At 52.9% G+C, this 14653-nt stretch overlaps 1 protein-coding gene across 3 annotated transcripts in view; it reads right to left on the reverse strand.

The window, feature by feature from the left end:
- Window positions 1–5319: 5319 nt before the first annotated feature.
- The window catches only part of WSCD2 (WSC domain containing 2), a 112198-nt gene continuing 102864 nt past the window's right edge, over window positions 5320–14653 (reverse strand). For all 3 annotated transcript variants that reach the window (XM_040250964.1, XM_040250961.1, XM_040250963.1), the window contains one exon: window positions 5320–7325. In XM_040250964.1, coding sequence (XP_040106898.1) covers window positions 6973–7325 — 353 coding nt within the window. In that variant the 3' untranslated portion in view covers window positions 5320–6972. The remainder of the gene's footprint in view (window positions 7326–14653) is intronic.

Consider the following 14653-nt stretch of genomic DNA (forward strand, 5'->3'; position numbering starts at 1 on the left):
GTGCCTCACCTTTTCCTGGGGAGACAGTTCATGGCCTCCATGAGACCGATAAGCCCATCTGAAACCCCTTCCCAGTCTGAGGAGTGGACCTGTGAGGTCTTAAGCTCCTCTTTGTTCTTTCTTCTGCCCCCTCTGCCAAACTTTGCTCCTCCATCATGAAAGGGTCTCAAGGCCATTTCTTCTCCTCCAGCACAGTCTGTCCTGAGGAAGAAGCTGTCACCCTGGCTCTGCTGGCTGAGAGGAATGGCAGTAAAAGAGAGTGGGATGGGCTTTACAGAGAATCGCTGAGCTGTGGAGTAAGAGATTATTGCTTGGCAGTTGCCATGGGAACCTATAAACCACCTTGCCGCTAAGAAGCCAGAGCTGCTTGGAGCACCAGCTCCTGGCCTTGTCTCTACCCCGTCTCTACCCCTGGGGTCCTTGGCCCCAGAAAGGCCAGTCCTTTGCAGGTTGCTTTCATCCCTCATCTCCCGATGCAGCAACCTCCTCTGTGTTGACTTGCTAGGATCACCCTTACCTTCTGGGCTCTTGGACTGTTTCTCCCCACTGGGATATAGCATTGTGGCTAAACATATGGATTCAGGAGCTAGACTGCCTGCCTGAATTCAAAGCCCAGATCCAACCATTGCCCAGTTGTGTGACACTAGGCAAATTACTTAACCTCTCTGAACCCGAGTTTCCCTCACTATAAAGTGGGGAGACTGTGTCCCTGCCTCCCAGAGTTCTGGTGACCACTCAGCCACGTTATACACATGAAGCTCCTAGCACAGTGCTCAGTATATAACTAGTACTCTGGGCTTCCCTGGTGGCTCAGCATTAAAGAATCCACTTGCCAATGTAAGAGATGCGGGTTTGATCCTTGGGTCAGGAAGATTCCTTGGAGAAGGAAATGGCAACCTATTCCAGTATTCCTGCCTGGGAAATCTCTCCGACAGAGGAGCCTGGTGGGCTACAGTCCATGGGGTTGCAAAAGAGTCAGATACAACGTAGCAACTAAACAGCAACAAATATTAGCTACTATCACCACCATCCCTCTAGTCAAGGCTATTGTTTTTCCTGTGGTCATGTATGGATGTGAGAGTTGCACTGTGAAGAAGGCTGAGCGCCAAAGAACTGAAGCTTTTGAACTGTGGTGTTGGAGAAGACTCTTGAGAGTCCCTTGGACTGCAAGGAGATCCAACCAGTCCATTCTGAAGGAGATCAGCCCTGGGATTTCTTTGGAAGGACTGATGCTAAAGCTGAAGCTCCAGTACTTTGGCCACCTCATGCGAAGAGTTGACTCATTGGAAAAGACTCTGATGCTGGGAGGGATTGGGGGCAGGAGGAGAAGGGGACGACAGAGGATGAGATGGCTGGATGGCATCACCGACTCGATGGACATGAGTCTGAGTGAACTCCGGGAGTTGGTGATGGACAGGGAGGCCTGGCGTGCTGCGATTCATGGGGTTGCAAAGAGTCGGACACGACTGAGTGACTGAACTGAACTGAACTGATCACCACTGTGAGTGGTTTCTCATTCCGCTATCTTCTGGGCCATTGTTTGAGTGGTAGGGGGGTGCTTCTTCTAGCTACTCACCCCAAAGTCTGTGATGACTGAGAGGCTGGTGGATGGCGTTAAATGTAACTGACATATCCATTCTTCCAATGGGTCAACATTTGCTCGTCACCTAGTCTGGACCAGGAAGTGCGTCGAAATCCAGAGTCAAGGTTCCTGCCCTAACAGAGCTCATGCCCTGAGCTCTGAGAGAGATACCTGTACCAGATTACCAAAGAGATCACAAGAATGGCCACATCCAGAGTTGTGATCGCTCAGGTTAGAGGAGGAGCTGAACTTGGCCTTTGGAATCAGGGGAGGCTGCCTGGAGGAGGAAGAGCCTGAGTTGAGTCTTAAGGAGGCTTTCCAGATAGAGGGGGACGGCACGAATCAAGGCATGGAAAAGACCAGAAGCAGCACACGGGTGCCTCTGTGCTTTGGGCACTGGTGTGCTGGTAAACACCTAAGGACTGGCTCTCCAAACAAAACGAGACACTCACCTACCTGCTCTGTAGCAGTTGCTGATTTCCATGGTGTAAATATTCTCACCATGGCCAGTTTCGAGCTACAGATGTGATGTCACTGAAAGTGAGTTTGAGATGCACACAATGGGCCTTTGAGAGCCGGTGTAAGTGGGCTGCACCACACCATCGGCTTTAGGGGCTCAGGCTGGGGGTGAGAGAACAGAAAGTCAATTCAGTGTTACTGGAGAGAAAATTCAGGGCTGCCAAGGGTCTGCTCTGGCTGATGACTTGTGGTTTTTCTCTGAAGATCCTCTGACAGTCCTCGATTCACTCATTCCGAAAATCACCAAGCACTTCCATTGCACTTGTGTGCCCGGCACTGTGCTAGTTCTAGGGATCATGTCTTGAGGTCAGTGATTAAGACTCTGCCCTTCCACGGCAGGGGGCTTGAGTTCGATCCTTGATTGGGGAACTAAGATCCTGCATACCATACTGCACAGTCCAAAAATCAACAACAACAACAACAACAACTACAGTGGCACATAGATCGGGGCCAGGAATTATCAACGAGGCAACTGTAAATACAACTTTTCCTCCAGTAAGCCCAGCAGATCCTCTCATCCATACCTGGACTCTTATGTTTGGGGAAATTTGATCCTTATCCCAAGTCTGGGATAAGGCATGGGCGTTCCACGTTTTGGAAGCCCTGGGAACTCTATGGATCAGGTTCCTAACCCAGGTCTCAGAAGAAAATCTGACCCCTAAATTGCCTCTCCCTTCCTCTTATCCCCCATTTTTCAGGACACACACACACACACACACACACGCTTGTCTCCACTAAGATCAACCCCCTCTCTCATGTCTGGCAGACTGTTCACTCCCCATAATTGTTTAGCAAAAGACGCCAGAACACACAAAAATCATTTTGTTGCGACACGTTCCGTCCTATAATGACTGTTCGTTTCAATTAGCTGTCAGAGACCAGAAATAGAGATGCATGGTCCCGCTCAGATAAATCAGCACCGTGGTTTGAAAGTGGGTTTAGGGTAGCCTGGATGTGGGGGTGTGGATGGAGGGGATAAATATTTCATTTCTTCACTCCCTGATGTTCTGCCAGTTTGTTCTCATTGCCATGTTTCCCGCCACCCCCCAACCCCCGCCCCCACCACCGCCTCGACCCTTGCCTGCTGGCAGATTGCAGACTGTAAATTTGAGGGGAAATAGTAAACGTGCAAACATGATAAATAAACATGTTGCTTTTGTGGGGACGGATATTATTATCATCCAGATTTATAGGTCTCCACGCCTGCACGCTTTATTGCACTTGGGGAAAAAATGGAGCGAGGTGCTGGTATTACATTGATCACCTTTCTGCCTTTCGCCCCCGCCACCCGCTCGGAGTCATTTAGATATCAGCCTAGACTGGGGACACAGTCTGTGTCCCTGGGAGTGGATGTGTCTTGACAGGTGTTTTCTTTGGGGACAGTTATTTATAGCTGCAAAGCTATCACCCCATAGGGGGCTTCTGCTTCTTCCCTCCCCCTTTTCTCGTTTCTCTAAAATCGAACGTCTATTTTGTTTTCCCAGTAGGAAACTGCCCAATCGATGATTTAAAGTCTCTCTTCCTGTTTTCTCTTTTCTCTCTCTCCCTGTCTCTTCCTGTCTCTTTATATTCTACCCCTTCTGTCTCCCATCTTTGGGACAGGCTCTGGGCCTTCCCAGGTTCCAATCCAAGGGTCACCACCAACTTCTTGTGCCACACGATCCAATGACGTGCCACCCCTGAGCCTCTCAACCCACCCTCGGGGCCGTGCTTTTTATCCCGGGCTCCTTGTTGCCAGTTTATAGGGCGAATTGCGTGAGATGTTTCTGTGTCTGTTCCCACCTCCCCTCCCCCAGTGTCACCACAACTGGATGGTGCACTCTTGGGGACAAGGAGCTTACCATTCCCCTCCCTCACCTGCTCCTCTGCCCTCTGTTCTGCACCTCAAAAGCCCTCCTTCTGAAGATGCTCAGACAGAATCTTGGTGCCCCTTTGCCTGCCCACTCCATGTATCCAGTCTGTCCCCAGGTCCTGTGGACTGCTTCCCTAGCTGTCTCCACTCTGCCTCTGACCCTACAGCCCCTCCACCTCTCATATTTTTGAATGTCCCTAAAGTGCTTATCTCTGACCACTGTCCCCTCTCAAGAGGACCCATACAGCAGTGTCTTTCCTGACTTCCTCATCTCCAGGCTTCTCCCCCGCCCTCTCGGTACTTACTGTCATAGCTAAGGGACGGGGCAGTGGAGCGCGTGCCTGCAGCTTCTGTTGCTAAGGAAACCACTTCCTTGGTTACCGGGCCGGGTATCATTTGTCTCACTGTGTCTGGATCCCACTGAGTCGCCCCCACTCTCCAGGAAGATGAGGGGGAGGAGGGAGGAGAGGACAACAGAAGTGGAGAGGGAGAGAGAGAGGGAGCGAGAGACAGGCAAAGACAGAGACTGAGAGAGACGCAGAGACACGTGGACAATGAGAGGCAGAAATCAAAACAGAGAGAATGCAGTCAGGGAGACTGGTTCAGGGATGGGGGCAGGGAGGAAGAGACGGAGAGGAGAAAGACGAGAAAGAACAGAGGTTTAATGTGCATGCATCTCGAGGAAATAAGAGACCACAAAGAGAAATTGAGAGCAAGAGGCAAGCGTGATAAGGAAAAACGGTGAGGGGGGCAGGGATGAGGATAAAATACACCAGTGCAAGAGAGATGTGGAAGGAAGGAAAGGAGCTGGTTCCTGAAGGACCTTGCCCCTGGCAACCCCTCGGCCTCCCCACCCTTTCCTCCTGCCCACACTGTCTACCAGGGATGTTTGTAGCAGCCTCGGGGCTCCTGGAGAAACCAGGAGGCAACCCCTGCTTTCGGTAGATGCAGGCCCTGATGCTTCTCCTTGGGTCCTGGAGTCACAACGCACTGGGGGAGACAGCAGCGTGGGAACCCGGGGGTCCAGGCTTGTAGGCCGGCATGTCCCGGGCTCTGGGACCGCTGGACCACTGAGCTCTCCTTCCTCCTCAAGGGTCGGGGTTTGGAGGAGGGGGCACACAGACACAGCAGACATGGGGTGGTCATCATGTCAGCTGGTGGGGTGCAGTCTCCCCACACAGAAGGGTGGCTGAACACAGAGGCAGAGACAGTTCTGCACACCAAGACTCACAGTTCTTTAGAGCCGCACAGACACAAAAGCAATGATGCACCCAGAACATTCCTGTCTCTCTCTCTCTCACGTACACACACAGCAGAGAGAACATCCCATTTGTGACCTTGCCTTACATGACACTCCATCACGTGGTAGAATTATCAACAAAACTCGCTTTTAATGATGGTGTTGACCTGAGGAGTCTTCAGACAGCGGCTGGCGGCCTGAAGGGGCCACCGGCAAAGAAACGGCCCAGGTCTTGGGCCCAGAGTCTCCCAGAGAGAGAGCTGACCTCTTAGAGGGCGGGGAGGCCAAGCCCTCTGGTGCTTCGAGAAAGAAGACTAGACATTTGCCCGGGGGAAAGAAATTTGGTACAAAATACATTCAGAGCCCCCTGGCCGGGCCTTGGGGTGGCCTGGATCCTAAAGATGAGAGGCTCAGGGACGAAGCCAACGGGTCTGATCTCCCAGCCCTTCTCTTTGCGTGGCCGGGTTCCAAGGGGGTGGAATGTATGAGTCATATTCCTCTTAGAAAAATATATCTCTTTACACGCGCCTTCTCCATAGTCTCTTGGCTATTTGGGAATGAGCATTTACCTGTACCCCAAGGCTTCAGAGGGGGCTGCTTGGAGGCTGGGTGGTTCCCAACAGAACAGCAGAGAGCTGTGACCTATGGCTTTTGCATCTACATGGGGGTGGGGTGCAGGTGCGTAGGTGGGGGCCGGATGCGAAACAACGGGTACCCAAGGTGAGGGGAGAGAAGGAATCCTGGAACTTGATGCTTTCTAAGACAGGTGATCAGCCACCCAGTCCTTTGGTTGGACGTCTCAGCATCAAAAGAGCAGCGTCTGTATGGACGTGAAGAACCATCCCATTCACCCCTTTCCTTAAAGGGCACCCCCTGGACTATGACCAAAGCAGGGGCCGCTTGTCTGGGAAGGTTGTGGGGATCTCTTTCGGTCACAGGTCCAGGTGATTTGGGGCACACTTGTTCTCCCTCCTGGACAGCAGAGGACCTGCTGGTAGGGGTCGGAAGGGCAGTGTCAGATCAATGCGTGGGACCCCACGGTGGAGAGAGGTGTCACCCCTGGAAGCGGGTGAGGTGACCCCCTGGATACAGCAGGGGAGGAAAGGGCAGAATCCCAGGTCCCAAGGCGAGCATGCCACGTGGGGGCTCGGGATGACCGTGACCCCACCCGGTGGACCCAGGTAACCTACCCTGAGTGCCACGGCCTCTCTGACCCACTCAGAATGTCAGAAACCTAAGCCCATGGAGAAACCTCCCAGCAATCTTCCTGCAGACAGAAGCGGCCCAGATAAACCCTGTCACCGTGCATCCTGGGTGGGAAGTACGGGTGGCTACAAGCATTCAGCCCAGCGCTGGGGCCAGTCTGGGGCCACTCTGTTCTACGCCATTCCCTTTAGCTCTTGTGCCAGGGTCCTCCACACCCGCGGTCGGGAACCCGTATCTCCGGGACACCCAGAAGCCCTCCTTCCCACAGGTGCGGGGGTCAGGGACACGGGAGACAGAGCAGGGTCCAGGCGGCGGGAACTCCCCAAACCGGCAGCCCCTCCATCTCCAAGGGGTGGGGGGGCGGTTGCGAGTTGGTGGGAGGTGCCTGCACCATCTCTTCCCTTGAGCCTCCTTCGTCATGCGGAAAACTCATCGGAGGCCAACGCTAGGCCAAGGGGATGGTCCCTACCTACACGGGAGAGCGGACTGGCAGGTGGGGTTCCCCAGGGGCCCGAAGTGCCCGGTGCCTGCTCGGTCTGGACGGCCCGCCCCCTGCCCCGGTCTGATCATCCATCATCTGGGGAAGTAGTCGTCGGGCACGCCCGTGAGGTTCCTCCCCCGGAGCGCCGCGTCCACCGTCTTGATGTAGGCGGAGATGGTCCTCTGCATGTCCGCCGTGTAGGGGTCGTACTCCAGCTTGCGGAGCCCGGAGCGCTTGAAGTTGCCGTCTTTCTGGCTCTCCACGCACAGCAGCCGGTCCTCCCTGACGGCCACACCCAGCAGGCCCACCATGCGGCCCAGCTGGACGAAGAGGTCGCGCTTCAGGTCCTCAAAGTGCACCACCAGCACCTTCTTGCCGAACTTGAGCCAGTCCAGCGTGTGAGTGGCCCACCAGGGGGCGTAGTTCCTCACGAACTCCGGCCACTCTGCGGGGACAGAGAGGGGAGGCATGGGTCCGACGTGCGTGTGGTGCACGCGCACCACCACCGCCGCTCAGCCCTGACACGGCCAGACTCGCCTCCCGCCTCCCGCCTCCCGCATCCCGCCTCCAGGCTGTTGCTTCTGCCTGGAACAGTCTTAGTCCTTCCTGCTCTTTGGGGAGACCCAAGACATCTGTCTGGAGAAGGCAATGGCACCCCACTCCAGTACTCTTGCCTGGAGAATCCCATGGACGGAGGAGCCTGGTGGGCTGCAGTCCATGGGGGTGCTAAGAGTTGGGCACGATTGAGCAACTTCACTTTTCACTTTCCTGCATTGGAGAAGGACATGGCACCCCACTCCAGTGTTCTTGCCTGGAGAATCCCAGGGACGGGGGAGCCTGGTGGGCTGCCATCTATGGGGTCGCACAGAGTCGGACACGACTGAAGTGACTTAGCAGTAGTAAGACATCTGTCTGGGCCTTACGCCACACCAGGCACAGACATATATAAATCTTTGCTACTCTGTTTTTATGTTTTAACAGGCAGGCGTGCTCAGTGGCTCAGTTGTGTCCGACTCTTTGTGACCCCGCGGATGGTAGCCCGCCAGGCTCCTCTGTCCATGGGATTTCCAAGGCAAGAATACTGCAGTGGGTTACCATTTCCTTCTCCAGGGAACCTTCCCGACCCAGGGATTGAACCTGCATCTCCTGCCTCGGCAGGCAAATTCTTTCCACTGAGCCACCTGGGAAGCCCATATTTTAATATGCAGTGATCTTAATATATAATGAGATAAATATACTAATATAGCTATCAATTCACATATTCCTCACAACGACCCTGTGAAGCAGGCATCCTCGTTTTCTTCATTTAACAGAAGGGGGGAACTGAGGCACAGAGAGGTTAAGGAACTTGCTCAAGGTCACACAGCGAAAAACTGGCTGAGCTGGGATTTGAAACCAAATAGTCTGGTTTCAAAGTCTGGGCTTTTATCTACCAAGTTACCCCATGTGGAAATAGTTATCCTGTGTAGTAACAGTTCTTCTCACAGGGTAGTAACAGGGCCTTTGTATAGAGAACTGGAAAAAGCACACACAATTTTTAGCATGGCTCACCCCGTGCTGCTGCTGCTGCTAAGTCGCTTTAGTCGTGTCCAACTCTGTGTGACCCCATAGACGGCAGCCCACCAGGCTCTCCTATCCCTGGGATTCTCCAGGCAAGAACACTGGAGTGGGTTGCCATCTCCTTCTCCAGTGCATGAAAGTGAAAAGTGAAAAGTGAAAGTGAAGTCGCTCAGTCGTGTCCGACTCTTCGTGACCCCATGGACTGCAGCCTACCTGGCTCCTCCATCCATGGGATTTTCCAGGCAAGAGGACTGGAGTGGGGGCGCCAGTGCTCTGTAGATGCTCAGTAAACTCTGGTTATCATTACCACTGTGATTCTTCTGTTCTCAGGTGAGATGCCATCTTCCCTGACTCCCTAGGCTCAGGCAGGTACCTCCTCTGAGCTGAGGGCATGGTTTAAGTTGGATTATTTACAGTGTCAACTCTGAATATTCATTGGCGGGACTGGTACTGAAGCTGAAGCTCCAGGACTTTGGCCACCTGATACGAAGAGTTGACTCATTGGAAAAGACCCTGATGCGGGGAAAGACTGCGGGCAAGAGAAGAAGGGGGCGGCAGAGGATGAGATGGTTTGGATGATATCACTGACTCAGTGGGCACGAGTTTGAGCAAACTCAGGGAGATGGTGAAGGACAGGCAAGCCTGGCGTGCTGCAGTCCATGGGGTCACAAAGAGTCAGATACGACTTAGTGGCTGAACAAAACAAATTTACATCATCATCTTGACACCTTTCTATCCGATTCGTTCTCTCTTTGCTTTTTATTGAAGTATCACACACTGTTCCTCTGTGGTGTTCGTTTCCTTGCCATGGTAAAAGCACAGGCTGGATTGTCACCAAGACTGGGAATGTTTGTTTGGGATCTCCTGGCTCCAAAGACAGGCTACAACAGAATGTGGGAAATTCCCTGGAGAAGACCTAGAAGAGACAACCAGCCAGCCCCTGGAGATGCTGAAACTGTGATCAAGGGGAACCCAAGAGGGGGGTCATGAAGGATGCTGGGAACAGAGAAGGGGATTTGCAGCCTCAATTTTGAGCCCCAGCTGGATAGTAGTCAAAGGGTTGGTCCTCAGGAACCCTGAAGGAACCCTCGGGAATCCATGACTTCTCAGAGGGACAATGCCACCCTGCACCTTCCAGAGGAATCTCTTTATTGAATGAGGGTTAGCAAGTTTCCCAAGCTGGGCTGGGGAGCCCAGCTGGTCCTTCACAACTAAATCCTCACCCCTGTTGGGTGATGGACACCCCTTATCTCATTTAATCATAGTGACTACCCAGAAAGGAAAAGACTACTGTTCATTTGTCACCAGTGAGGAAATGGAGGCTCAGAGAGGTGAAGTAATTTGCCCAAGGTCACATAGCTGGGAAGCACCATCCAGACCAGGCCTGCCTGATTCCAGGCCCCCATCTCTCCCAGAAAACAGAAGCCTCACCCCCCACTCCCTCCCACTGCCTTACACCCAGCAGGGGCTTAATAAATGGTTGTTGAACTAAATTGAAATTCCCAGCAGCCAAGTGGTGATGTGATTAAGGGTTCCTCTTTCTTTGCAGACCACATCAGAATCTGTGGCGAGGCCCCTGCTCCCCCAGCGCCTCCCAGGAACACCATGGCTGCTTGGAAAATATTTATGCTGATGACAGAGGTATTTTTTTTTAGCCTTCAAATACATTATTTACAATGTATCTAGATAATTGGGCCCTTACTGTTATAATGGGTTAAACCCAGATGTATCTGTGTGATTAGGAAAAAATCTAGCATGTGTATAGTCTGTTTTCCTTATTTTGCAGAAGCATTTCCCTGCTCCTGCATCATCTCACAGCATCCCTGGGGATTCAGGACAACTGCCGCGCCCATGGCAGAAGCCCAGGGGGATGGGGATGACAATCGGTCACCCAGCAGCCCACATATCTGGACTTCCAGGCTTGCGACCATCTCAAGAGGTCCCTGGAGAGTGGGCCTTAGGAAAAGGAAGGGTCCATCTGCATGATGGTCTGGGTCTCCCAGCGCGTGGCTCCTGCCTTGGATGCAGGTGGGAGGGAGATGTGGATTCCAAACCTCCCTGGGATGGGAATGTACATTGCTTGAACACCTACTGTGAGCCGGGGGTCTGTGCCAGGCACTTCGCAGGCCCTGTCTCAGGCAGTGCACACAAGAAGCCTGGAGAGGAGGAAGTACCAGCTCCTTTATGTACACGAGAACAAAGGAGGCTCAGAGACATGAAGCCATCTGCCCCAGCCCACACAGTGGGCATCTGTGGCAGAATTCGAACTTGCATTTATCCCAGACTGAGCCTGGCTCCTGCCCTCCTGGCAAACCCTTTAAGAGCACCTGATCTGCCCATCTCCAGCATTTTTTTCGCCCCAGATCCTAGTCTATGATCGCTTGCCTCACCTTCAGGTGTTGTCTAAGATACGGGGTCTGTTCACAGATGACTTTGAAGTCAGATTGCTAGGGTTCAAAACCCAGCTCCTCTTCATATTGGCTGTGTGACCTTGGGATGCCAAGCACTGTCCTTGAGCCTCAGTTTACCCGTCTTCACAATGGAAGCCTTGCTAAAACCTCCCCCTGTACAAGCAGAACTGGAATAAGACTTGCAGACCCTGCCACCAGACCTGAGACCCAGGAAGTGCTGGATAAATGTTGGCCACAATTATTGTTATTTTTTTGGCAGCACCGCATGGCACGTGGAATCCTAGATTCCCTGACCAGGGATCAAACTCAACCCCCCTGCAGTGAAAGTGTGAAGCTTTAACCACTGGGCCACGAGGGGAGTCCCGTGGCTACCACAGCCCTGATGCACCTCTGAGATGCCCCACGTGGCCCGTCCTTTATGGGCAGCAGATATTTGCTCCCTCCATACCCCTTCCTATAGCAGAGATACCTCACTTGAAGCTCCTGAATGACTTCACTGGAAAGAAGAACAAAAACGAAAAACAAAAGCCCTCAATTAGCTTGGGATTCCTGGTAATTAATGGCTGCCTTCAAATTGGGTAATAAAGGCATGCTACGCCATGGACCACTGGTAATGAGTGCTGGTTCCACCGGAACTGCTCTTCACGTGGGCCTGGCAGGACACAGGCTGACCACCCTCTGCTTCATCTTGTCGACGGGAGGAACCGGGGCCTGATTAATAGCTTAACTGTATTTAATTCCCCACGGAATCATTAAACATGGTCTCTGTTTCATTAAACAGATCCAGGACAATTCACCTTGTGTAATCATATCACATAAAACTTTGCTTTGGACTCACTCCAGGGAGATAGTAAAATTAACGTTATGGAACCAAAAGCTGGGGGTGGGCGGGTGGTGGGGGTGACAGGAGCCTCGACCCAGCTGTAACCAGGAGGAGGCACAGGCAGGGTGGGGTGGACACGCTCAGCAGGTGGCTGACCTCTGCCCTTAGGTGGGAGTGACCCTCACATTCTAGGCCGATGGCATCCTGAAGCAACGATTCTCAAACTCTAAAGTGCACGTGAAGCTTCTGGAAGGAATGTCATGAAAATTCGAGTTCTGATCCAGGAAGCCTGAGGTGGAACCTGAGAACCTGCGTTCCTGATTCCCAAGTGACATCGATGCTACTGGGACAAGGACCCGAAAGCGAGAGTCTCAAACTCAAGTGCCTCCAGGGGTCAGATGTTAATGAAAATGGGAGGACTGGGCAGGGTGGGGACCGTGAGGAGGGGGCTCTTTGGGGGAAGGCACTCAAGCAGAGCGCTTGAAGCCCCGGGTGAGGTCTGGAAGGAAGCACCATCCCAGACTAATGAGGGGGCCCAGGCCCCCAACGTGAGATATGTGTCCCATGCTTCCCATCCCCTGCAGCCTCTGGGCTCAGCCTCTCCTGATGTCTCCCTTATCTTTGGTTTTAAAGCTCCCCGTCATCCTGAGTAGGGAAGAAGAGGCAAGGTGGCTCCTGGGAATTAGGAAATTGCCTGAACGTGAGAGGAGACGTTATGCCAGAAGAGGGGAACCTTTGAATGCACCAGGTCAGAGACACCCCCGGGTAAGACAGAGCCTGGCGGCTAATGCCTGGGTTTGAATCTCAGCTCAGTCTCAACTCCTGGTGTCTGAGACACACGACTCGCTCCCTTCCTGGGACGACTTTTTGCTACCATTGGTGGTGGCGGCCCTTCTTACCTCCCCAGGGAATTAGAAGACCTAAATGAGATAATGACTGCTAAGTGCCTGGTCCCACGTGAGCTTCCCAAGTGAGTCCTGCACTTCTTATTTGGAGCAATCAGCTTCCCTGGTGGCTCAGATGGTAAAGAAGCTGCATGCAGTGCAGGAGACCCAGGTTCGATCCCTGGGTCAGGGAGATCCCCTGGAGAAGGGAATGGCAACCCACTCCAGCGTTCTGTCCTGGAGAATCCCACGGACAGAAGAGCCTGGTGGGCTACAGTCTATGGGATTGCAAAAGAGTCGTCGGACAAGACTGAGCAACTAATTCTTTCAGTTTCAGGATTACTGGGAGGTGGAGAGCTGGGTCTGGTTTTGGCATCACGTGCCTGAGTGATCCTGCCAGGCCCCTGTCTCTCTTTGGGCCTCATCTTCCCCATTAACAGTGAAAGTGAAAGTGAAGTCACTCAGTCGTGTCTGACTGTTTGCAACTCCATGGACTATCGCCTACCGGGCTCCTCAGGTGACAGTCCTTGGGATTTTCCAGGCAAGAGTACTGGAGTGGGTTGCCATTTCCTTCTCCAGAGGATCTTCCCAACCCAGGGATCAAACCTGGGTCTCCTGCATTGCAGGCAAACACTTTACCATCTGAGCTACAGGGAGAATGAATCAATTTGCCTGCCTGCAGACTGCTTTAAAAAATACCGATGTCCAGGCTCCATCCCTGTAGCGGTCCAGTGTGTGGTCTGAGCACTGGGATTTTCCCATGCTCCTCCTGGGATTCAGATGTGCTGGCGGGGATGAGGACCCTTGGGTACAGTGACCTCCTGGGTCATTTCCCGCTTGGCAAGCAGAGCATCTGCTCCTGGAGCAGGATCCTGCCGTTGGCGCCTGTGGGCTTCTCAGCCTGGCCACAAATAATGTTCATTTTTGATTGTTCTACAAATAAATAATTCAGAGATCTCTTTACCCCCTGGGAACAAATGTCACCAGCTGAGGGAGTGGGTCAGCAGGGGAAAGGATAGACAAGCCCCCTGAGCAAACTGGGAAGCCAGGGCACACACAGTTGGTCAGGCAGGCCCAAGGGTTTTCGTCGATGGCATCAGTGCTGAGTGTGATTGGCTGGGTTCATGTCATCCTGTCTGCTCTGGTTTTCTCTGGGGAGGGGCTGGAATGTGGAGCAGCTGTCAGGGGGCGGGGGGCATGGGGAAGGTTTGGAGGGAGTGGGAAACACCCTTGGGGCCAGAGGTTGCAGCAGCGTGGTTCCTCGAGGCTGAATGAGGTGGGGAGGGCTCACGTTTACAGACCACCTACTCAGCATCAGGGGCTCTGTGTGGGCGGATTTGTGGCCATGGACGTTCTGATCAATTCTTTATCATAGCTCAGTGGTCCCTGGGTTCAAACCCCTGCTCCACCACTTCCGGGAACAGTGCCTTCAACCTCCCAGAACTTAGCTTGCCCCATCCACAACACAGGGTTAACTGTGGGAGTTTGCCAACACTCACGGAGGTGACTGTCGTTACAGTAATGGAGACATGGGTGATAACTGATACGGGGGTTTGAGGGGTTTTGACTTTGGAGCTCTCCCCCACTACGGTGGGGCCACTGCTCTGCACAGAGACATTCTCCCATTCTGAAATCTACTGAGCACCAGAGATGAACACCAATCTCAGATCATCTTAATGAAGTTCAGCACTTGGAGACTGACAGTGTGACTTTCCAGCTGTGACCAAGGGCAAGTCACTTAACCTCTGCTGGGAGGGTTTATTGGAATGATGCTCACAGGAGCTCACAGATGACCTCTTGGCCACTCTGCCACTGACCTGGGTTCAGGTCTCTTGATTCCCAGGAAAGGGTCTGGAACCTGCTTTGAATCAGTGTGGGAAAAAATGAAAGTTGCTCAGTCGTGTCCGATTCTTTGTGACCTCATGGACTGGGGCCTCTCAGGCTCCTCTGTCTGAGGGATTCTCCAGGCAAGAATGTTGGAGTGGGCTACCATTCCCTTCAATTACATGAGGGTCTATTGAGTGCTTCTAAAGGGCTGACTTCTTGAGTTTTATTACTTCTGCTTTATAAACTGGACAATCCAAGTTCATGGAGG

The sequence above is a fragment of the Oryx dammah genome, unplaced genomic scaffold, assembly GCF_014754425.2.
Source record: "Oryx dammah isolate SB20612 unplaced genomic scaffold, SCBI_Odam_1.1 HiC_scaffold_12, whole genome shotgun sequence".
Classification (NCBI taxonomy): Eukaryota; Metazoa; Chordata; class Mammalia; order Artiodactyla; family Bovidae; genus Oryx; species Oryx dammah.